Below are 22027 nucleotides of genomic sequence, written 5' to 3' on the forward strand. Positions count from 1 at the left end.
TTATCAATAGGTTGGTGATGGGTGAACTCAATCCCAATTCAAACGGCGAAACGAACCACTAGCTCCGAATTCAGCCTCGTACATAGCAATCTCGCCAGATCGCAGCTCCTCAATGGTCCCATAGTTGCAGTCCATTTCAAAGTAGCGTCTATAGATATTTAGTAAGTCTTCCATGTAAGCAATGCACTCGCCCATATGGCCATTGGTTCCGCCATACTCTTCCGGCAGACAGTCGCGCCCTATATGCTCGTGCAATTCCTCGGGGTTCTTGAGCACGCGTATCTGTAAGGATTGTGAAAAGTTAACTTTGATGTTAAAAAAGGGTAAGTATGCTTAGAAACCAAATTTTTTAAATAAAATGGGATTCCATGGAACGAATCAAATAAAAATAGAGCCAAAACGGAACAGAAAAGTAAAAAGATAAAATATGAAAGAAAATAAATTGAAATAAAATGAAGCAGAATATAAGAATTCACATTTGGAATCAGAAAGGAACATCAAGCATAGAAATTCTCAAATATGGAGTAATAAATATAGCGAATATATATAAATGAAACGAAAGTGAAACGAAAGTGAAAATTAATAAATAGGGGAAATGAAAACAGATATCAAATATAAATAAAATCAAAATGAATTGAAAAGGTAACTGAAAATGAACATAATGAATCGGATATAAAACAAATATATAACAGGGATGGAATAGAAATGCAACAGAAATGAAACAGAAACGGATTTGAGCTTGAACCGAAATGGAACTGAAACTAATAATATGAATTATCATCCATTTCCTGTATTTCAAAGCATTCTAAGCATTCCTTTTTGGAACCAGTATTTTCAAAAGTTCAATCTTACAACATATATCAAATTTTCCTAAATTATAAATTTTTATTCAGAACTTAAATGTTTTGGTTGGGTTTTATTCTTGATCTTAATTTAGTTGTCATTAAACAAAAGAAAACTTTGAAATCATATCGACACTGTAGCTTTTACTTACTGGATAGTCCACTTGCAGGCTCAGCACATTGTAGAGGAACATAATGGTGCTCTGTATATCCTTGGGCATGTTGATAATGTAGACCTCCTTAACCTTCAAGGGACTGCAGTGATAGAGCCAATTCCACCACTTGCGAAAGAAAGTCTTGTCAAAGCGACGAATTTTATCCGAACTCACACCTTCTAAATCGATAATTTCGCAAATGCCCGCTACCGATGCGTAATCATTCTCCAGTGCAACAATTTCCATGGCCATGGATGCGAAATGATAGATTTCGCGAAGCATATACTGATTGGGATCGAATTGACCAAAGCGAGCGATAAAAATCGCACTGCGATTATCACACTTGGGCATGTCCGGAAACAGACAGACCCTGTAGGAAATTGTAAGATTTTATTGGTAATATGGTAATACTAGCCCATGGTAGTTGCTCACATACCCCAGTCGATTGATGTCCTGCAGGCGCTGAGTGACACAACGATTGCTCATTACTTCGGGGAAAAAATTGTAGTAAGTGAAGTAGCGGTCGAGACGTCGTTTGGTCTCCTCCAAGCTGTAGCGGCAACGTCGCAGGAAGGCAATGAGGAAATCGTCCTCGGTGCGTGCTCGCAGGTGTGGCTGCTGCTTAATCCAAACGCGTAATATAATCAGGTCCTGTTGGATGCGATCGGGCGTCTCGTTCAGCTCCTGCTCGGCCAGCTTGGCCAGTGTGGGTGACAGAGGACGTCGCATGCTGGCGCTACTACGGTTAGGTGGCGTTTGACATTTGGCCAAAAGAAAAACGCGCCACGCATTCGGTTTATTTGCCTATGCACAGCTTTAATCTAATCTTATCAGACGCATGCGAGTTGTGCTGGGAAAACACAAACCCATACATTACATGACTGAATAAAGGAGGGTGGGGTCCTGCAGAATTGGCCCATTTCGTTTTTCTGTTTTTCTGTGGATAATGATAGCAATGCACATCCGGCCACTTAAGTGCCACTCTCAGACACAGTCACACTCACAGTCATAGATATAGTTATAGTCAGAGTCAGATGCCGATTTGTGAAATGTGATCGCTGGTTTATGTTTGAAATAAATTCGTTGCTAAATAGAGGGGCAGCCCCTTGGTGAGCATTCAATTTACTCGTAAGTGTCGCACTGCGTCGGCCTGTCAATGTACATTACAGCCTCAAGTGCTGACATCTGTAGGTGCTGGGCTGGTGTTGTTCCTTGAGGCCACCTTCACTCGATTCCGTCAGCCAGCAAATTGCTGTGACATGGCGCTGTCAGCTGCTGACAACCACACGACGATGTTGAGTCGTTGCTGGGTCTGTGGCTCCGACTGTTCTGTTTCGGTTCTGTTTCAGGAAGCCGAGCAACTTCGCCTCTCATCTCCACCAATAACTCATAACACATTATGGTAATATGCTTTGATCTTGTTGACAGGCCAGCGCGTGTAAATTCCCTTACATCGGGTTCTGTTCATTGCTCTTGACACAAACATATCGCTGCCATATTAATAATGAGCCTCATTAACTGCATGCACTACAAAAACACAACGCTTTGCCGCCTTCACGCCACTCCCCTATACCCACAGTTTAGCTCCCGATATTGCTGGTGGTAGGTCTTTAAAACAAATACAATATAAAAAATGAACTGAGAGCTGAAAGGGTGTTCTGTGTAATTGACACGCTCATTGCTGATAAGTACATTTCGATGTAATTCAACAGATATTCCCAGACTTACAGATGACTTCTCATTCACATGTTCTTCGGCTCTATAAAGTGAAAACATAGTATAATGATATCATAGGAGAAATACTCAGGGAACTGCTTTAATGCCTACTCTTGTGTGAAAATAAGGATACTGATTCGCTTTCAGCTTTGAATACTGAACGATATTTTGGAAAAGAAACAACTGATGGATAATTTTTGAGGGACATTTTTAGAAAATATGCGTAAAATTTTCAATATGACACATGTACATACAAGCTTAAAGATTTGTAATTTAATATTAAAAATTTTTACGGATTTATAATAATAATATTTTAATCTGTAATATTTCAGGATTTGTTTTAAATTTCAGTCCGGCTTATGTTACTGTTGGTTAACCATTTAATTGTTTATTTGCGGCTTAAGGGAGTAGGGACCGACGTTTTTTTTTATAGAAAATATGAGTAAAATTTCCTATACGGCGCATGTACAAGTTTAAAGACTTGCAATTTCTGGGGTTCAATTTGATACTGATCTGTAATAATTGGTTTCAATTTTACATTTTAATAGGTAGAATTTCAGCATTTGTTTTAAATTTCAGTCCGGCTTATGTTACTGTTCATCTATCCTATGTTACTGTTGGTTAACCCTTTAATTGTTTATTTGCGGCTTTGGCTTAGATTAAGAAAAAATACCTCAATTAAAATCCAGTCCACTTGATGATGGGTTATTGTTTTAGAAGTTTCAGACAAGAGGAGGTATTCAATTGGGCTCTGTATGAAGCACTGTAGTTATTTTTTTCATTGTTCGACAACAATATAATAACAAAATGCTGCATTTCAATAAAACCGCCTAAGCCTAAAAAAGCTCAAAATTTTAAATCTAACCAAATAGACGGTTTTGGGATAAATTAAATTTAAGTCTTCTTGTTTTATTTATCGATTAATTTCAATAAAAACAGGAGAGTGGAAAACTAAATAAATCGTTAATCTTATAAACATGCACGAGTATATATGTATGTACTATACATGGTTTATAAAGTAGGTTTCAACATTATAAGACACTTTGAAAATATAAGTTCAGGCTTAAAATTAAATTAAGCCCGATGGTTCTCTATATTTTATTGAAGAGGTCTTTGAAAGGAACCTCTTTACTTTTCCAAAAGCAAAGGTGCCATAAATTGATGAACAGGAAACGCTTGTGCTTACGAAGGTAGTGATGTCTGTATCCTAACCATGAGGAATTACATCTGATGAAGAATATGTGAAGCATTCTCTTGAGACGGATTTGTGTAAATAAGATCCAATGACACTGAAGAGCTGAAGAAAGCAATAATTGCTGAATGAGCTAATTATGAAAAAAAAATTGTTTTGTATTGCTAAAGCCAGAGGCGCTACTATTGATTACAAACATTTCTAATACTCACAAATAGTTGCTTAGGAGAAAACGTTTATTAAGTTAATATTCTTAGTCTATACACTGACGTTCATATATTTAAAATTAATTCAGTTTTTTGCTTAAGTTATAACTAAGTATATTTCAAAAAGTTGTAGCGTCTTTTAATTATACTAAGTATATACTATATGCATTACGGATTAATAAAGTCGACAATAGAAATGCACAACTAGAGTGCTTGTGTGGAAAAAGTAAAAATCCTAAACTTTGCTAAACCTAACATATACTCGTACGAATGTATTTCCTTATATTATTTTTGCATTTAAAGAGCTCATATACATTATACCACGTTTTAACCGTACCCTCACACATACATATCCGAAAAAGTCGCAGCCACATGCCAGCACAATATTTAATATTATGAGCGTTTCATGTTTAAATTTATAGATTTACATAAAACGCCCCATTTTGCGCACAATGTGCGGCTAGAAGCAAATGCATTTGCTTGCGCCCAATTGACAATCATATTTATAGCGCATATTTCAAAAAACAACCTCAAGAAAAATATAAAAAAGAGGAACTAAAGAAAACATCTACTCGTATGTATCTAGAATGTTTGGTCGTTGTTGCCGCTTGACTGCCAGTTGTCACTCAACTTGATCCAGAATGTCGTTTGTACTCGCCGTCCGTCCACCCAGATGAAGACGCATCGAGCTCTGGCACAGCATGGACGATGCACTGAACGCCAAATTATATTTCATTGTAAACATGCGCGTGCATCCAACAGATACAAACGTTACGCCAAATTGAATTGCTTAGACAAATTTCCGTTAGCACACAAATCCCCCGAGCCCTAAGCGCTGTATCCTGTTGCAGACAGCGAACGATTTCAAAAGGGAATTTATGTGCATCCGTTTTGTCGTCGTCCATGTACATTATATCGGATTTAATTGCTCCATGGGGTCGAGAGCGTGCAGCAGCTGGCTGACCATTGACTAAGGGAGTGACTCAGATTGGTTGCATCATGGGAAGCTGCAATTAATTGACTTAATTGATGAAGACGATGCACTAGATACTACTTAGTTAGGCTGCATAAAAAATGAATAGAATTACAATTTGAAATAGATTTCAGATATAAGCTAGAGTAGAGTTTTTTATGTAATCGTTCATTTCACAAGCGTATAAGGAAGTATTATGTGAAGAACTGTGCCTAATTTTATTAATCAATGCATTAAAATTATTATGTAGCGAGGCTTTTGATTTGAAGACACTTCATTTTATATCTCATAAAATATTGAAATGTTTTACTTTTAAATTTAATCATAATGGTGAGTAGAGAAATTTCTTTACAGGGCACATATTTCACGTTGGTTGGACCAAGCAGGAGCTCAACTCAAGCAGAGCGACGAAATAAGTTGGAAGATAGTATTCCAAATAACAAGAAACATGATGTAGGAATTCTTTTTCATCTGCCCTGATGCTACAAGATGCATCCCCAAGTACACAGAATGAAATGATAAAAAATTTCACAGAATTAACATTCCAAAGACAACATTTAGAAGTGACAAATAAGAGCATAACTTTTTGTATATTCTTGTGACTGAAAATGAAAGATTCGGCTTTCAATATAATTCGAAAATCAAGCATCAAAGTATGGAGACAAGCCCCCATATGAGTCGCAACCTCAAAAAGTTGTTTGCAGTAGTCACATGTGAAGACATTATATATTTGCTTCTGCGATTCGCAAAAAAATATTTATCGGGAATCCACTCGTCTAAACCATCATATATTTCGATATTTTGAATATGCTTTATTTTAACAGAAAATTGTATTTGCCCAAGAAAGGATATCATGTAGCACCTTCAACGCGTGGAAGACATTTAAAAGGCTCGTACCACGATGCTTAAGGACATGCCAGCTGACGGACTAAAATAATCTTTCCATGTGCTTTTTGATTGTGCAGAATGTTGTATTGATCCGGAAGGTGTTCGAAGGTGCTTTTGAATAAAATAAACTTATGTTGCCACAATTCTGGGAAGTTCTGGTTTCCTTGAGATGCGACTTTACTCTGCCTTCCAACAACAATTTTATTAATTACATCAACTACAATATGATATATAATATAGAGATCTGTCGTAGTCGGTCTTGTATCTGTCAAAAAGAAGCCTTGGTCGAACGGATGCAGAACTTCAATAAAAAAGAATTCATTTAGAAGTAAATTTTAGTTGATTATTTATCATCTACAGATTTTAAAATAAAATTGTGGCTCAAATTTACAAAATAAATATAAAATGTAGTCAGTTATGTGTAGAGCACGGTGTGCCAGGAGCGCGGGGGAATGCGCATTGTGAGCTCGCCACGTCGAGTATCTTGGAAGTGCACGTCCAGGGGCGCGTTCTCGCTGCAAGAGAGTAAATGGCTATTAGTTGTTGCCGCTTGAGACGCGCAGATACATTCATAAAAACGAAACGACATTAATGCAACATTTTAGGCGACGGCTGCACTTGAGTTCCCAGCAACGTACACAGAGCAATTAAAGCGAGGCACTTAAGCGGCACCGGCACTCGGATGACAGGAACGCCGGCGGTGACAAAAATAGCGCTTCGATATTTAAGCAGGATATGTGCAATGAGGTCGGTCTCTTAATAGGAAATAGAGACACACTTGAGAGTGCAGCGCGTGGCACTTACCCGTTGTATAAAATCACAGCAATATTGCCGTCTGGTCGCTCGAAGCCCACAGCAGTTAGTTCGGAGCCCGAAACGCTCGTCTCGATACGCTTCGACTTCTCTGGCAAGAATTTGGAAAAATGGCCGATGGCATAGAACATCGGTTGCTTGTAGAACTCGGCGCGATTGGTCGTGTTCACAATAATGGGCGAATCCACATAATTGTGCGAATAGTTCGGTCCGCCCTGTTCGTCCAACACCAGATTCCAATCTAGCCAGCCATTGAAGTTGTGCTGCAGGTCCTGAAGATAGGCGCGCATGTAATGCTCACCACGCTCCCAGGAACCCAGCTCTGGACCATGGGTCTGCCATGGCTTATCGCCCAAACACGACTCTGTGTTGAGCAGCAATTTGTTGGGCATTTCGTTGTGTATCTCATCGATGAGCTCTGGTCCGAAGATATCATCCCAATACCAGTGCACTGCCAGACCATCTAAGTAATCCACAGAGTTCCTGCGTGAGCGGCGCATCTGTTCAAATAAATATAAATATCATGTCCTTAATGTTGTGCATTTTCTATACTACTATCTCTCGTTTACCTTACGAAACCAGCCCGGATATGTGTAACGCTGATCATCATTGCCAAAGATCTTAACTTGAGAGTGTGCCGAATTCCTTATAGTTGGTCCCAAATGCTCGCCTAGCCAAATAGCCTGCCAGAAATAAGCCATACATTGCTCCCCTGCTCTCCATTTTAGTTGTATTCCCTACCTGTTGTCGTGGCGTCCACCCCATGCTCATAAAATGCACAAAGAAGAAGCCAATGATGCCGTTTAATGGCTCATTGCCAGTGGATATGGCCCAAATCGGCATGCCATTAGCTTCCATTAGATCAAGAAATCTGCCATTCAGATGCAAAGTGAACATTTTATATAAATAGCTCATAGCTCGTTTTCACTCACTTCAAATGATATTGCGCCCATGTGTCATAATATTGGAGCTTCAGCTGCCCAAAGCCTGTCCAGCGTCCATTGGTCTTCATCCAAGGCGGCGCACTCCAAGCGGCGGCCATTATTTTCAAAGCAGGCAGACTAGCCACTGTCTTTAAGCGCTGCAGTTGCTCTACTTTGAGTAAATCTCTGGCGTCTAATGAGCTGAAGTTGCTTAATTGTGCATCGTTCTGCGGCTGCTCGTTGTAGGCCCAGGGCTCAAGATCAAAGTCACAGCCACCAATGGACGTGCGTACAGTATTATAGCCGATGCCCTGAGAATGAAAGTAGGACCTAGAATTGGCGGACATCAATAGGAGTTACTGGCATCATTTATTCAAGCACAGGAGGAACAGAAAGCAGATTTCAATTGTATAATATACTTGTACGAGTATGTCTTACTTGTAAATATGATCTTGCAGATCGGTGGGTAGTTGCTTCAGAATGTGCGAAACGCTGCCGGTTAAGGCTCCACCGAAGTTAGATATCTCCTGATAATGTTTACTCCGATCAACCGAGATTTTGACCGTCTTAACACTGCCATTTAAGGCTGTGGGAGAATCAAAAACATATTTATAAGAAGGATTAGTATATGGAAGAATTATAAGTTGATCAGCATAGAAGTATTCCATGCTTTATTCAAAACGATTTGTTACTGCGTAAATTAAATCAGTGTAAACAATAACATGTACAGTAAAAGCTCGGAAACTGCAGCCACTTGCGTTCAAGGCCTTTTCTGAATAGTTATATTTTAGAACCAATATTTAAAACTTATAAAACCCAATAGATATCTTAAGCATCTATGCATATTAACAACAAAGATTTTGGTACTATTTTGGTACTCTATTTCCGCACCGATCGTGTGAACCCTTATTGATAGAACTTCTTTGAAATGATACACAATACAAAACTTATTTTTTATTAACAAATACTTGATCTTAGTAAGAGTGATTTTTTCATCGATCAGTCCTAAATTTTATAATAAGGCTTTATATGGTTTGTGTGCATTTTGTAGTTGAATTTCGTTTCTTTATATTCGATGTGTAAGCTTATTTGTTGCGAGAACTTGTGTTATTATTAGGTTTACTTATGTTTTGATTTAAAGTTAGAAATTGTATTTAAAATTAAGTCAAATCCTTTAAAAAATTATGTATTTGTTAAGAAATTTAAGTGCATGAAATTGTTTCTACCAATCTCTTGAAAGTAGTCTAGCAAAACGATTTCAGATCTTCAATTTCGCATTGAAACGTTAATTTTACATATTCTGGTTCAAAACCATGGCTGCTAATAGTTATTCAAAATTATATTCTTAATATTTTTAGCTTTTCAAAGATAAACTCTACAACTCTACGAGTACATGCTTTCTTGTGGATTCCTCTTAGTCTGGAACCACAAAACCAATTCCAGTCGTGACTAAGCTCGTAGTCCTTGGTGTAATGCCCCGCTACTCACCTAACAAGGCTGGCCTGGTGGCCAATTGCAGCCAGGCCCTGTTTTGTTCCACTATAATAGCCTCTGCAATGAAACTCTTGGCGGTGCTTCGTTCGTCCTCTATTACAAATTTATCCTGTCCATCAAAGCTCGCGTCTGTGCTCTTGAATCGCAATCCATTCTAAGCAAACAAAAACATTGTTTAACCACATAGAATACGTGTTTGTATTCTTCCTTGGTTATATGAAAATAGCTCACCTGGCTGGAGCTAATCACCACAATTTGCTGTCCATTGTTAAGCAAAGGCATTTCCACATAGTCACAATAGCTGCTCGTACACACACACACACTGCCGTGGCTCGTCTCGCGCAGGCGACAGGGCAACGTCTCAGCAGCTGATAGAGGTAGAGGGGAGTGCGAAAAATTTCACCTCCGCAACCTTGTCGATACGATGATGATGTACTTACCACATGATGGTGAGCAAAAAACTGATATGAGCAGCAGCAGGCAGAGCTGCAAGTTCGCTTTCATTTTTGCGTGCATTCCCACCTCCGAGTTCAACCGAAATAGAGCGCGGCTCGTAACGTGCGCTCCGAATGCGCGCCCACAACTGAGCTCTGAGATTTATGGTTGCGTGCGAGCTCAGAGATTTATTTTGCGTGCTCTCTGCACCTCTGTTGTGTTTTCAATTTTGTTTTGCTTGCTATTTAACCTATTGATATTGGAGTCGGCTTGCCGGTCAGCTGTTGATTTGATAAAGCAATCGACGCGACGCTGCGATCGCTCGCTGATTGTCCACTTGGAAGTCGGCGCACGGATTGGGAAAGCAAAACGAATGGAAAGTTATGCAAACGACAGTTAAATAACCCACACATTGCTTGAGTCATGAAATATTTAACCCTATAAAACTAATTAAAAGTCATCCTAAAAAAAAAATGATCATTTTTGGTATAATAATCATAATTCTGTTCATTTGAAAAGCAAATAAGTAAATACAATCGAACATCGAAGGTCGAGTGCATTCTTTTAAATATTTTTGATAATTTCCACAAACGAAATTCCTTTGTATTTTTTATAACTTTCGGGGAAATTGTGTAGTTTTGAAACTGCTATCTTGCCTAACTCACTTAGGTCCAGGTTATGCCCTGGACTCTTCTACGTTCGCTCATGGTTCCCATTCCGAAGTCTGAATGAACCTGTTAGTTTTAACATTTTGAAAATATTTCGATTGAATAATATTTTATATTGTAGATAGATTCTTCTAGAATCTAGGCTAAGAAATCAGAATGTAAGCTGTTAGTCTTAACATTTTGCAAATATTTCGATTGAATGTGTTCGTATTATAGATAGATTCTTCTAGAATTTAGGTTAAGAAATCAGAATAAACCTGTTAGTTTTAACATTTTGAAAATATTTCGATTGAATGTGTTCGTATTATAGATAGATTCTTCTACTATCTCTACGTAAATAAAAATTAAAGTTATAAAAAAATTCAATTATGTATCTCTACTTGTAGATCGTGTTTCAAATATTTACTTTTTTAAGATATTGAAACAGCAAACAATAATTAAATGTATTTATTTTTTGAGAGAGATATTTTTTTATGAAAGATGCTATTATTTTTATTAGACGAATCAATATCAGTCATTAAATAATTACCTCAAGTTTCTTCCTTTATTTTGTAAAAATCGCAAATACAATACTAAGTATCTAACTATAAAGTAGTGTGTGAATGGACTTGGGGGGCACATTGATTATCAGCGTACCACGTACACTGTCGACGACCGTAATGTCCAGATCGGCGCGTCCACTATTGAAGAGCACGGCCGCGATTTGACCGTCTGGTCTCTCAAAGGCCACAGTATTCAGATTAACATTGCTGGCTATGGCGTCAATGCGTACGGAACCCTCGGGCACAAACTTGGAGAAGTGACCCATGGCATAGAACATGGGCTGTTTGTAGAACTCTTCAAAAGCTGCAAAACAATGATTAGTGATTGAAAGGAATCAGAGTATTATCATTATTACTTGTTGTATTGGCTATGACGGGTGCATCCACAGTATTATCCACATAGTTGGGGCCGCCAATCTCATCGAGTATGATATTCCAATCGATCCAGCCATGCAAGCCATGTTGCAAGTTCTGTAGGAAGGAACGAGCATATTTTTCACCTCGCTCCCAGCTTCCCAGAAGTGGAGCTGACTTTTGCCAAGGCTTATCGCCAATACATGACTCAGATACAATACGAATCTTATCGGGCAGGTAGTCGTTGGTTTCGTCCATAAGACTGGGGCCAAAAATTTCGTCCCAATACCAATGCACTGATAATCCATCCAGATAGTCAATCGAGTGCGGGCGTGTATGATTCATCTGTAAGGGTGGTCAGTAATTATTTGAACTACTTCAATTTTATTAACTTACCATTTTGAACCAATGAGGGAAGCTCCAGCGCTGATCATCGTTGCCAAAGAGCACAATATCCTTAAACTTGGAGCTGCGTAACGTTGGTCCCAAATGCTCATCTAGCCATACCGCCTGTTTCTGGGGTGTCCAGCCCATGCTCATGAAGCGCACAAAGTACATGAAGAAGATGCCGTTGAGTGGCTCGTTGCCCGTTGAGATAGCCCAAATGGGCAGACCATTCTTCTCCATTAGCTCCAGCCACTTAATATGATAATCCGCCCAGGCCTGATAGTATTCGCGCTTTAATCGCCCAAAGCCGGTCCACCTGTTGTTCGTTTTCATCCAAGGAGGTGCACTCCAAGCCGCGGCCTTTATACGCAAGTTCTCAATGCCAGATACCTCGATGAGACGTTTGATTTGCGCCACCCTAAGGACATCCCGGTCGTCCAGCTCTTCCATTGCACTCAGCGTGGCGTCACCTTCGGGTTGTTCGTTGTAGGCCCAGGGTCCCAAATCGAAGTCGCAGCCTCCAATGCTGATGCGCATTAAATTAAAACCCAAGCCATCGGCAGCATAAAACGACTCATAGAGATGATCTTGCAGTTTCTGTGGGTACTGGTCGGTCAGATAGGAAACAGCTCCCGTGAAGCTGCCCCCGAAGCCCACAATTTTCTGATGCTGCTTGCTGCGATCTACGCTCAGAGTCACTGAGCGTGTGATGCTGCTGGCACGTGAATTCTTCTGACTATCTTCCGCTAGCTCCAAAAAAGCCGTAGCCTTCTCCACCAGCAACGCAATGACATCGAATTTGGATACCTCTTCAGTCAGATTGCTCTTAGTAGCCTCACTTTCCTCATAGTCGGCCACAGTGTATTTCTCGTCCTTCTGAAACTCTCCGCCTAGCGTAGCGAATCGTAGTCCTTGCTTCGAACTAGAAACTATCGCAAACTCATTCACATCTTCAAGCGTGGGATTCTCGAGATAATCACAATGATCCTCAGAACAAACGCACACCTTTCCATTATCCACGTTGCGTAACTTGCAGGGCACTGTTTCTGCTTGGCTGCCTAAAGGGCGGGTCATTTTATAAATAATTATATTGCCGGTATATGATAGTTAGCTTACCGATTACGGCTATCAGCAGTATGCCGAGGAACAGAAAGCTCCGTTGGCACATTTCTCTCTACCGTTCGTTCCAAATGCTAATAGAAGACTGAAGAAGCGTTTGCCCGATGGGAGCTAAACAAGAACTTGGTGGCATTTGGACACAACAATCTTAACTGGCCACTTGAGAAGCTCAAGGCAAAATGCTGTGTAGCTTTGCTGATTCACAATCTTAGAACGAAACTGAAGAATTATAAAAAAATAAATTATGCTGAAACTATACTATATTTCTCATAACCCATATGTAGATTTATTAATGGAATTATTTTTTTTATTTATTTCAATATTAGTGCCTTCACAATTGAAGATTGAAGAGGTGAAACTTTTAAAATAACAAAAAACAAGGATGTTAAAATAATCTTTTTTTCCTTTTGGTATAATGAAGTTCAATCCAATGAATCATTCGCTAAATGCGTTGCATTTAAAAGCATGGTCAGACAGGCAAACAATTTGCACTAATTTTTTTATCGAATTTGCATTGAATAATATTTTAATAAAACCCACAATTCTGTACTGAAATATAAACTAAATGATTTGTATGTCTGACCGTAGATTAATTAAACTGACCGTACTGGTTTTGGTTCTTTCTAGATTTCTTCATGTTTTTCGAATAATATATCATTGTAAATACAAACATTGAAAATTAAGGTAAATAGCGCATTTTAATAAAACAATCATATTTAAATTACAGAATAAAATATTATATTTTACTATATAAAGCTAAATAATTAAAAAATAACGGTGGAAGGGTATACTAGAGTGGGCCTCAGCTTATTTTCCGTCTTATTATTGACGGATTTATATGCTAAGTCCGATAACTTGTAAAGATAAATTTAGTTAAACCACGAATTTCTCCTTTAAATGTGTATTTAAAAATTTTCTGAAAACATTTCTTACATTACAAAAATTAAAAAAAAGTCCACCTTGTTTTAAGGTAGCAATAATATAACCTTGAAATACGATAATTTTAGATAATAATTGTAATACTTTTCTACAGCTTTTAGTCGATTGTACATCATTGATTGACATCAACAATTTCTGCGTTATTTATGGCGATATTTTCCTTCATCCCTTTTGCAAATCATTATAATGATTTCTTTGCATATTTTCTTATTTTTTGTTGATAAAATTCTTTACATCTCTTTAAGTACATTTGTACATTTTTATAACAATATTCCCATCGAGAAAAAATTATTTCCGAAGCCCGATAAAAACATATTAGCCGAAACCATAACTGTGCCTTCAGCGCGCCAAACTGCATGCAAATTTTTCAAATTATTTTGTTTGTTTATTGGGCTTCTTTCGCACAACAAATAAATAAAGACGGGTATGCTACTAAATTAAACTTGAGATACATGAAGTGTTTTATTAAATAAAATGTGGAAACTTTTTACTATATAATAAACAATATAAAGCTATAAACTTGGCTTGTTCGATTTTCTGTTTCAATGTGGGAAAAGAAATTATTATTAATATTACAAGTTATACAATATATCTATGTATATGTTTATTAGAAGAAGGTGGGATATAAAACCATATGATTTAAGTAGCTTTATAGAGCAGAAACATCTTTGGAAAGGTTCCAAAGAGTTGCAATCAGTGGACCACTCAGTCGATTACATCGTTCGAGTGTACAACTATATTGAAATGTTTTAGTGACGTTTTAGAAAAAACTTGAGAGTAAGCGACTTTACAAATATCACATACTATACTATAGAGTAAATTAGCAGCTCATTTTGACTTTTCGCACATTCAATTGTGTGGCAAAGGCAATTATTGATTATAATTGACTTGACATAACATCTGAACAGTAATGGTCGCACAATCAAATGGTCGCAGCTGTGGCTTTTTATAAACAAACTTTTATACATATACTTGTATTAACTTATCGCTCTAATACAAAAGTATTCAACGAATTGGCATAGATTAGGTTACGATTTACAAAAAACCCACGTTTTGCAGTAATATGGAAAGCATATATTGGCGAGTGTTAAAAATTGGAGCACACCACGGCTGCAAGTGTCAAGCACCCTATGGCCGATCTCTGGCTTGCTCTAGCAACTGCCTTCTCGCTCTGGCTGCCTGCATAAATGAGCTATTAAAATCAATTTCAGCAACAATTTGACACAATCAGTCAAATGTATGCTTGCGACGCGACGGTGTCGACGTCAACGGCGACGTCGGCAGCGACAGCGGCAGCGCAGCGACCATTGCGTGGCTAAATTTAAACTGCAAAAACTCAATGAGATGGAAAATGTGGCAGCAGCCAGCAAAAAATCCATAGTGGCGCTTATCTTGACAGTGCCATGGCCGTAGAAAAAATGGCGCTCTAAGCGACTGCTTGCCGGCTTTGTCTTGCTTCACCTATTTTAGCTGTAAACCTGGCTATTAAAAAAAATCAAGAAATAAAAAAAAAAGTTTTATCAAAAATTTTGTTGATTTGTTTTTTAATAATATGCAAAAAGTTTTTTTTTTGCGTTGGTCAATAGAGTTCTTGTGATGCCAGTACACTGGGAAATATGTTTCTTCTCCAACTTGTAGATCTTAAATATTAAATCCTTTTTAACACTGCCAGCTTCGATAGGAAGATATAATTCAATCAAAATTACGAAAATCAATATCGAACCCATAAGTTTGCAAATGTGTTTCTGTAATACCGAACACAGAGACGAGCGAACAGTTAATTCTGAAGTTGTGGGCTTAGTCTAAACAAGCCGTACCAGTCTAAACAGGGTATGAAAAGGTTGAGTAATTTTAGATATTTTTTGTTTAGTTGGTATTTTACTAAGCTGCGAAAAATTCCAATAGATTAACTGCAAATGTTGGCTTTCAAATCTCTTCTAATTTAGCACAACGGGTGTGTTTTAATTTTTTTTTTTTTTTTTTTTGGTGCAAGCTGTCTTCAGCAGATTTAATTTACATACTATATTTTCAGAACTGTATTGTTTTTTTCTATCCATATTTCTGGCTTGTTGAAATTAAGGTATTGTTGAATTATTTTTGAATCTGGCATCTTTTGCGAGCTACTGAAAACAACATCATAATAATGACGATTTTTCATTGCGATTCAGAAACTGAAAATGAAACTCACATATAAAGTAAGTAGGATATTGTTTTTAGTGCATTTATACACACAACATGATGTTGTACAAAAAATCAACAAGAACAACGAGAACAGCAACAGCAACAACACCAATAAAAATAAATCCCAGTTTAGCGTAAATTGAATCCAGATGAGTTACTTTCGTATTCGCTCGACCACCCGCTGCTATCACCACCTCAGTCCCTCAGTCCTCGACAAAGCCTTCTATACACGTATTGTGCGCCATGCAAGCCTTCGTGTTCGGTTCATTCGGTTCGCACGCTGCTAATAAAATACATTGGCAACATATCGAAGCCTTTCAATAGCCGCACATCCGTCGTGGTGCCAACACCTGTTGCCAAAGCGTGCGCAGCCTGGTTTGCTTCGAGTCCATCATCTTTTGTGCGTGCCGGTTTCTGTGTGTGTGTGTGTGAGTGCGCGATAATTTTGTGTAGCATACTTAGTGGCGCTCTTTGATAGACCCACCATATGGCAGCGTAAAAAGCATTGCTGTGTTCAATTAAATTGCGCCCGCACCATGTCGGAGAAATCTACGGCGGGGCGTGCGTCAGGAGCGGCTATGAATGCACCAACATCCACTGCCACCGCCGCCACCACACGCAGCTCGGCACCACACCTAGATGGGACAAATCGCTGCGCTATTGCACTCATTGTCTACCTAGCGCTGTTCCTGGACAATGTGCTGTTAACCGTGATAGGTAATTAGATTAATTGTGATAAGGAAGGAGTTGCGATATAATTAATTACATTTATTGCGTGAAACACAATCTTTCTGTTTCGAACAATATCGATTTTCGTTTTGGTTAAATTCAATTCAAAATATTTGAGTCTATACTATGTAAGGCATCTAATGTACTCGTAGTCTATATAGCCGACTTGTTTGTATGGATTTATTATTCTGCACATCGTTTAGGGCAGCAAAAGCTACAAAAACTGCTGTACTGCTTCCCATCATATAACTGTAGATTGTTTCTATTTGGATTTGAAAGAAACTTCATTTCGATTATAAATTTTAGAAGCATTTGAGATAAACAGTGGTGCAATCGCTTTAAGCACTTTATTACTCGGCATTCACTGATATTACAAAGACATTTTTCCAGAATTAGCAGGCATGTGAAAATAAATACTAATATAGAAATCTTGTATTGCAATCGTTTTGGAAATAAAATGTAAGGCGACCATCTTTTATAATTTTTCAAGAATGCTCTGAACAAAATGTCCTAATAAATGAATTAAGCTATGAAAATTATAGTTTAAACTCAAATTAAGTTGGAAATATTTTTGGATAGATATTGTATAGTTGGGGTTCAGGGTATTAGAAACTGCGGCATTTAGGAGAGCGGAAAAAAGACCAGACTCAAGAAAGAAAGCATCAGCACGAAAATAGGTTAGCGATGGCTGTATTTTTGTGAATGGTTTTTTATAATCGTCCATCGCAAGAATATACTTACGCATTTGTATATCTGGATGTATATAAGAGTAATGTTTTTCTTTGCAATGGAAGACCAGAAAAAGCCAACTAGATATCGCGTCTCACATGAATAAAATGACAGATGAAGTGCAATCATTCCTTTGAGCAGAAGTGTTACGTAGGCCGATTCATTTAAAATATTGCAGGAGGTCTTTAAATACGCCTGCATAGTATTTTTAAAACACAGACGAGAATGTTGTGATCTATTGTGATCGAAAATCAGCGCGTGATTGATGTTTTGGACATGAAACGCGTCGTAGCTTGAATTGTTCCGAAAACGTTAAATTTTTGGCAAAAAAAAGCGGCACCTTTTTGGAATTTTTCGCCCAGCCCACATATTTACCATTTAAATCCTCTTTCCAAATTAAATCAAATTCCCGGTTTCCCAGGCCTACCAGAAGAGTATGTATAATTGTCATATGTGAATAGGTCGTAAGGCGATAATAAAGATAATTATTAAAATTTTAACAATTTTCAGAGCATTTGTGAATACAAAGTATGAAGATTGTTTAATGTAGGTTTCGAAAAAAAGGCATCTTATTTAAGTGATTGTGTTGTTTAAGAACAGACTATTTGGAAGTATCTATAAATTCTCTAAATGAGATATTTTTTCAATAAAACCCCTATTCTTCATTTTAAAATACATAAATCCTATTTAATTGATTGTGTTGTTTAAGAATAGACTATTTGGAATTAACTATAAATTCCCTAAATAATCTCTTTTTTCAATAAAATCCCTATTTAAATGATTGTGTTGTTTAAGAACAGACTATTTGGAATTATCTATAAATTCCCTAAATAAGCTATTTTTTCAATAAAACCCCTATTCCTTACTTTAAAATACATCAGTGCCTATTTTGCCGGAATACTTGGCCAGCCTGGACCAAGTCGCACAGCCGCCTGCGCTGCTTCAACTCGAGGCAGGCGTGACGCAGACGCCGCAACCACAGCAGTTGTCCTACAACCATCGCCAGCCGGAGAGCGGGCAACAGCTGTACATGACCAAGCATCCCATTCCAGGCAAATCGATGGTGAACTTCACATTGCAGCAGCTGACGAGTGAGGCGCCTCCGCTCAACGCTGTCACTCTGGCCAATGTGGGCAACCACTCAAGTGGCAGTAATGTCAGCGAATACAACAATAGCAACAACAGTAGCAGTCTAGAGCGAGAGAATGGATCCATTGGGCTGCTGCTGGCCATGAAAGCGCTCGTCCAATTGATTTTCAATCCCATTGTGGGAAATCTGTCCAGTAAGTTTGGCTACCGACTGCCCATTGTGGTGGGAACGTTTTGTCTGCTGCTCTCATCTCTGGGTAAGTTTCAACAGCGTATCTATTTTTAAAAACTTCCCCCTAGAAAGTGCGAACACGATTCATATACTTAACGAAAAATGTAGTACTTTATGCCTATATTTGAATAGAAAGATCTTAGCAATTTTGATGGCAGACAAAGGCATATAAGCTCCATATTTTATACTCTGTGCCTAAAAGTTCGAAATAATACGAATTTGTCTCATATTTTTATAATTGAACTTGACTTGAAGAGATGTTCTTTAGAGGCATATGTATGTAATATTTTAATTGTTATTTGCATTATTCTATCCAGAAATAGGCATCCCTATGAGTGGAAATGAAAACGTTTTTTGATATATTTTATTAAAAAGAATTCCTTACAAATCTGAACAACTTTTCTTATTTATTTATTTATTGCTTTAAGAAGCATTTTGTAAGTCCTAGAACGTATTTGAAAAACATAAAAGGTATGAAATAATCTCAAAATAATGTTTATTAATTAATCAATTAAATACACAAAGACATAATTGTTGAGTATTCCATTCCCCGAAAGGAATCTGATAATCAGATGCACAGTACAATGCCTAAGTTAATATAATCTAATATTGAAAATCTTTCGAAAATTGAAAAATTTTAATTGAAATTTTAAATTTATTTAAAAGCACATCCTGCACACTTTTATATTTGTTCTGCTATTTGGGTTATCTTTAGAATGTTAAACTAAAGTCGGTTTCGAATTGTTTCTTTTCTCAAACAATCGAAATCCCACGGCTCTGCTTCTTCAAATTATCCCCCAATTAATGGCCAGCCATCATTTTTCAATATCTGCAGTCCGTAATCCATTTTCTTCCCTTTCATTTGCACAGTTTTTGCTGTGGGCGAGTCCTATTACACAATGTTGCTGGCGCGGGCCATTCAGGGCATAGGTAGTGCCTGCATTGGAGTGTGCGGCATGAGTCTGGTGGCGCAACATTATCCTGAGGAGGCGCGACGCTCCAAAGTCATGGGCATTATATTGGGAAGTATTGCACTTGGGGTGCTGATCGGATATCCATTCGGCGGAATACTGTACGATCTGGTTGGCAAATCGGCCCCCTTCATAATACTGTCAACAATAATATTTCTGAATCTGGGACTACAACTGCTGACGATGGACCTGTCCGTGCAGCCGGAGGTGGTTGTGGAGCAGCAGCCCAAATGGCGACCATTGCTGGAATGTAAAATGATATTGGCCATTGTGGTGGCCATCTGGTTCTCTACGTCGACCATGGCCATATTGGAGCCCTGTTTGCCCATCTGGCTGATACAGTATTTGAGGCCGACGAAATGGCAGCTGGGCACTGTTTTCATTCCGGACTCCCTGGGCTATTTTGTGGGCACCAACTTCTTCGGCAGCATTGCCTATCGCTATGGCCAGGTGAAAATTTCATGCATAAGTCTGCTGCTTGTGGGCATAGCGTCGATTTTGGTAAGATAGCTCTTTGTGAGTTTTGGAATTTCGTAATTATCATTACTATTACTTTTCCAGATACCGAGTGCTACGACTGTGGCTCAGTTATTATTGCCTCATTTTGTTCTCGGCCTTGGCATTGGGGTTATTGATGCTGCCCTAGTGCCATTGCTGGCTACCTTTGTGGACGCAACGCTGGCGCAGGAAGAGCACAGTGATAATGACAGCGGCGGCTCCATGTCCAGCTACGGCACGGTCTATGCCATCCAACAAACATCGGTCAGTCTGGCCTATTGTCTTGGTAAGTATTGGCGATATCTTGCTGCTACTCATTCGAAAAATGCTGCTTTCTGCTTCCTCAGCTCCGCTAATTGGTGGGGAGTTGGCTCAAACCTTTGGCTTTGCTTGGCTGATGCGAACTGTGGGTCTGTTTAATATGCTCTATGGCCCCATTCTGGTCTATCTATATCAGAAGTATGACCCAAAGGTAGCGGCTTTGTTAAAAATAAGCAACTTCAAAACGAAAGCTGACTAACCCACTTCTTATTCTCCCTCTATGTGCAGAGCCTGCGGGAACAGCAGAACGATCTGCTTTTGCAGAGCAGCGGGCGTGGCTCGCGTTACAAGCAACTTTACAACTCCATGGACATGGAGTAGGTTCGCTATGCTGGCATCGGCCCAATCTTTAGCTAATCCTAAGCAATATTCATGATAGTGTAATAAAAAAGTCTCTTTCTCTCTCTGTCTCTCTTTATTAATCAATAAAAGCAAGAGCTGCAATCGCAGCTGGCTCGTATCCGATTGAGTCCGGCTATGATTTAATTGTCATGTAGGCTGTCATGTTGATTCGTTGAGGATGTTCATTTTAGATTCGAAAACCGTTCGGCAAACACCTCGTCCAGAGATCAAAATTTTCAAATATTTTCTCTAGTATTGCAATAGAAAATACGACATGGCGGTTCGACCTTTTGGTAAGATTCTCACGCTGACCTGGACTACATAAAAACAATCTATGTATTTGTACCGTAGGGCCCGGTCCGGGTGCTTACCAGCTGCCAACCACGGTTGGTTTTGACAAGCATGATTCTCGTAAGCAACGAATGCCCCAGTATTCCTTTGGCGCACGAACGGGCCTGTCGGGTAGGAATCCTGGACCCGGAGCCGGTGCTTATCAGGTCGACAAGCTGACACGTTATGGCAAGGGTGGGGGTCTGGAATTCTCTATTGCGCCTAGGACCAACTTAATTGGTATGTTCAAGGCATGACCTATCGCTCTTGGTCTTCAAGTTTAAGCCCCTTTTTCCAGATAAGAGAGTTGGCCCTGGGCCAGGCGCTCACGATGTACATATAAAGCCATTCTTTACGGGCGTTAATGCTCCCGCTTACTCAATTGGTATGCGTACTGATTATGCCTTTAAGAAATACGGACCCGGCCCCAACGCGTATAAGTTTGAAGTAAATCCCGTCAAGCCGGCCGCACCATCGTATAGTATGTAAGTATCTGTGGTACTGGGATAGGGAATAGTGGATGTTTTTATCAAAAACAAAATGCCTTTCCTATGCAGTGGAATGCAAACCAAATTCATTAACAAGCAAATGTCTCCTGGTCCTGCGGCGTATGGTGCTGGCGATCTAAATACCAAATTGCATCGCGCGCCTGAATATTCGCTAGGACCACGCACAAACCTAATTAGCAAGAATGTCGGTCCCGGTCCCAACTACTACGATCTCATGTATTATCGTCCTGGCAAGACCGGACACTCGTATTCGTTTGGTACTCGACACTCGCCTTACGCGCCACCGATGATTGTTAAATGCGATAATATTTAAATATTTGCAATATTAGGGAAATATGTATTCAAAATTTTTTGTATTTAACCAAATTAAATTCATAGCTAAGAATTGTGTATGCAACACTTAACTGAAAATAATACAAGTTTTCTAGCCTCTAGAAATTAGGAATTCTC

At 38.8% G+C, this 22027-nt stretch overlaps 5 protein-coding genes across 5 annotated transcripts; 2 read left to right on the forward strand and 3 right to left on the reverse strand.

Moving 5' to 3' along the window:
- Positions 1-27: 27 nt before the first annotated feature.
- Positions 28-2053, reverse strand: LOC115621053 (alpha-tocopherol transfer protein-like). The gene is made up of 3 exons (XM_030514573.1): positions 1434-2053; positions 995-1367; positions 28-282 (listed from the first exon to the last, which is right to left on the reverse strand). Exons 1-3 carry the CDS (start codon positions 1724-1726, stop codon positions 28-30), a joined length of 921 nt encoding a protein of 306 aa, XP_030370433.1. The 5' UTR covers positions 1727-2053.
- Positions 2054-6293: 4240 nt separating this feature from the next.
- Positions 6294-9770, reverse strand: LOC115621249 (lysosomal acid glucosylceramidase). The gene is made up of 9 exons (XM_030514842.1): positions 9643-9770; positions 9434-9570; positions 9197-9356; positions 8147-8294; positions 7718-8038; positions 7527-7656; positions 7355-7468; positions 6777-7285; positions 6294-6487 (listed from the first exon to the last, which is right to left on the reverse strand). The coding sequence occupies exons 1-9, from the start codon at positions 9716-9718 to the stop codon at positions 6388-6390; spliced, it is 1695 nt and encodes a 564-aa protein (XP_030370702.1). The 5' UTR covers positions 9719-9770; the 3' UTR covers positions 6294-6387.
- A 1060-nt stretch (positions 9771-10830) lies between these two features.
- LOC115620469 (lysosomal acid glucosylceramidase) lies at positions 10831-12756 on the reverse strand. The gene is made up of 4 exons (XM_030513700.1): positions 12705-12756; positions 11598-12646; positions 11204-11546; positions 10831-11151 (listed from the first exon to the last, which is right to left on the reverse strand). Exons 1-4 carry the CDS (start codon positions 12754-12756, stop codon positions 10886-10888), a joined length of 1710 nt encoding a protein of 569 aa, XP_030369560.1. The 3' UTR covers positions 10831-10885.
- A 3607-nt stretch (positions 12757-16363) lies between these two features.
- Positions 16364-20856, forward strand: LOC115620473 (synaptic vesicular amine transporter). Its single transcript, XM_030513704.1, has 6 exons — positions 16364-16544; positions 18167-18631; positions 19477-20078; positions 20139-20361; positions 20423-20547; positions 20625-20856. The coding sequence occupies exons 1-6, from the start codon at positions 16364-16366 to the stop codon at positions 20715-20717; spliced, it is 1689 nt and encodes a 562-aa protein (XP_030369564.1). The 3' UTR covers positions 20718-20856.
- A 77-nt stretch (positions 20857-20933) lies between these two features.
- Positions 20934-22011, forward strand: LOC115621446 (outer dense fiber protein 3-B). Its single transcript, XM_030515100.1, has 4 exons — positions 20934-21031; positions 21090-21308; positions 21367-21553; positions 21626-22011. Exons 1-4 carry the CDS (start codon positions 21013-21015, stop codon positions 21888-21890), a joined length of 690 nt encoding a protein of 229 aa, XP_030370960.1. The 5' UTR covers positions 20934-21012; the 3' UTR covers positions 21891-22011.
- The last annotated feature ends 16 nt before the right edge of the window (positions 22012-22027 follow it).

Source organism: Scaptodrosophila lebanonensis, unplaced genomic scaffold, assembly GCF_003285725.1.
Source record: "Scaptodrosophila lebanonensis strain 11010-0011.00,11010-0021.00 unplaced genomic scaffold, SlebRS2 tig00000024-arrow-pilon, whole genome shotgun sequence".
Taxonomy (NCBI): Eukaryota; Metazoa; Arthropoda; class Insecta; order Diptera; family Drosophilidae; genus Scaptodrosophila; species Scaptodrosophila lebanonensis.

Bases quoted from the DNA above. Each gene is read 5' to 3' on its own strand.
- LOC115620469 (XM_030513700.1), bottom strand. From the start codon at position 12,756: ATGTGCCAACGGAGCTTTCTGTTCCTCGGCATACTGCTGATAGCCGTA. The intron at 12,647-12,704 runs GTAAGCTAACTA...CCCGCCCTTTAG, and splicing joins ACTGCTGATAGCCGTAATCG to GCAGCCAAGCAGAAACAGTG. The intron at 11,547-11,597 runs GTAAGTTAATAA...CCACCCTTACAG, and splicing joins TCCCTCATTGGTTCAAAATG to ATGAATCATACACGCCCGCA.
- LOC115621053 (XM_030514573.1), bottom strand. From the start codon at position 1,726: ATGCGACGTCCTCTGTCACCCACACTGGCCAAGCTGGCCGAGCAGGAG. The intron at 1,368-1,433 runs GTATGTGAGCAA...AATTTCCTACAG, and splicing joins CAGGACATCAATCGACTGGG to GGTCTGTCTGTTTCCGGACA. The intron at 283-994 runs GTAAGTAAAAGC...CAATCCTTACAG, and splicing joins GCCTGCAAGTGGACTATCCA to ATACGCGTGCTCAAGAACCC.
- LOC115620473 (XM_030513704.1), top strand. From the start codon at position 16,364: ATGTCGGAGAAATCTACGGCGGGGCGTGCGTCAGGAGCGGCTATGAAT. The intron at 20,079-20,138 runs GTAAGATAGCTC...TTACTTTTCCAG, and splicing joins TGGGCATAGCGTCGATTTTG to ATACCGAGTGCTACGACTGT. The intron at 20,548-20,624 runs GTAGCGGCTTTG...CTCTATGTGCAG, and splicing joins ATCAGAAGTATGACCCAAAG to AGCCTGCGGGAACAGCAGAA.
- LOC115621446 (XM_030515100.1), top strand. The intron at 21,309-21,366 runs GTATGTTCAAGG...CCCTTTTTCCAG, and splicing joins GCCTAGGACCAACTTAATTG to ATAAGAGAGTTGGCCCTGGG. The intron at 21,554-21,625 runs GTAAGTATCTGT...TTTCCTATGCAG, and splicing joins GCCGCACCATCGTATAGTAT to TGGAATGCAAACCAAATTCA.
- LOC115621249 (XM_030514842.1), bottom strand. From the start codon at position 9,718: ATGCACGCAAAAATGAAAGCGAACTTGCAGCTCTGCCTGCTGCTGCTC. The intron at 9,571-9,642 runs GTAAGTACATCA...TACCTCTATCAG, and splicing joins TTTTTGCTCACCATCATGTG to CTGCTGAGACGTTGCCCTGT. The intron at 9,357-9,433 runs GTGAGCTATTTT...TTGTTTGCTTAG, and splicing joins TGGTGATTAGCTCCAGCCAG to AATGGATTGCGATTCAAGAG.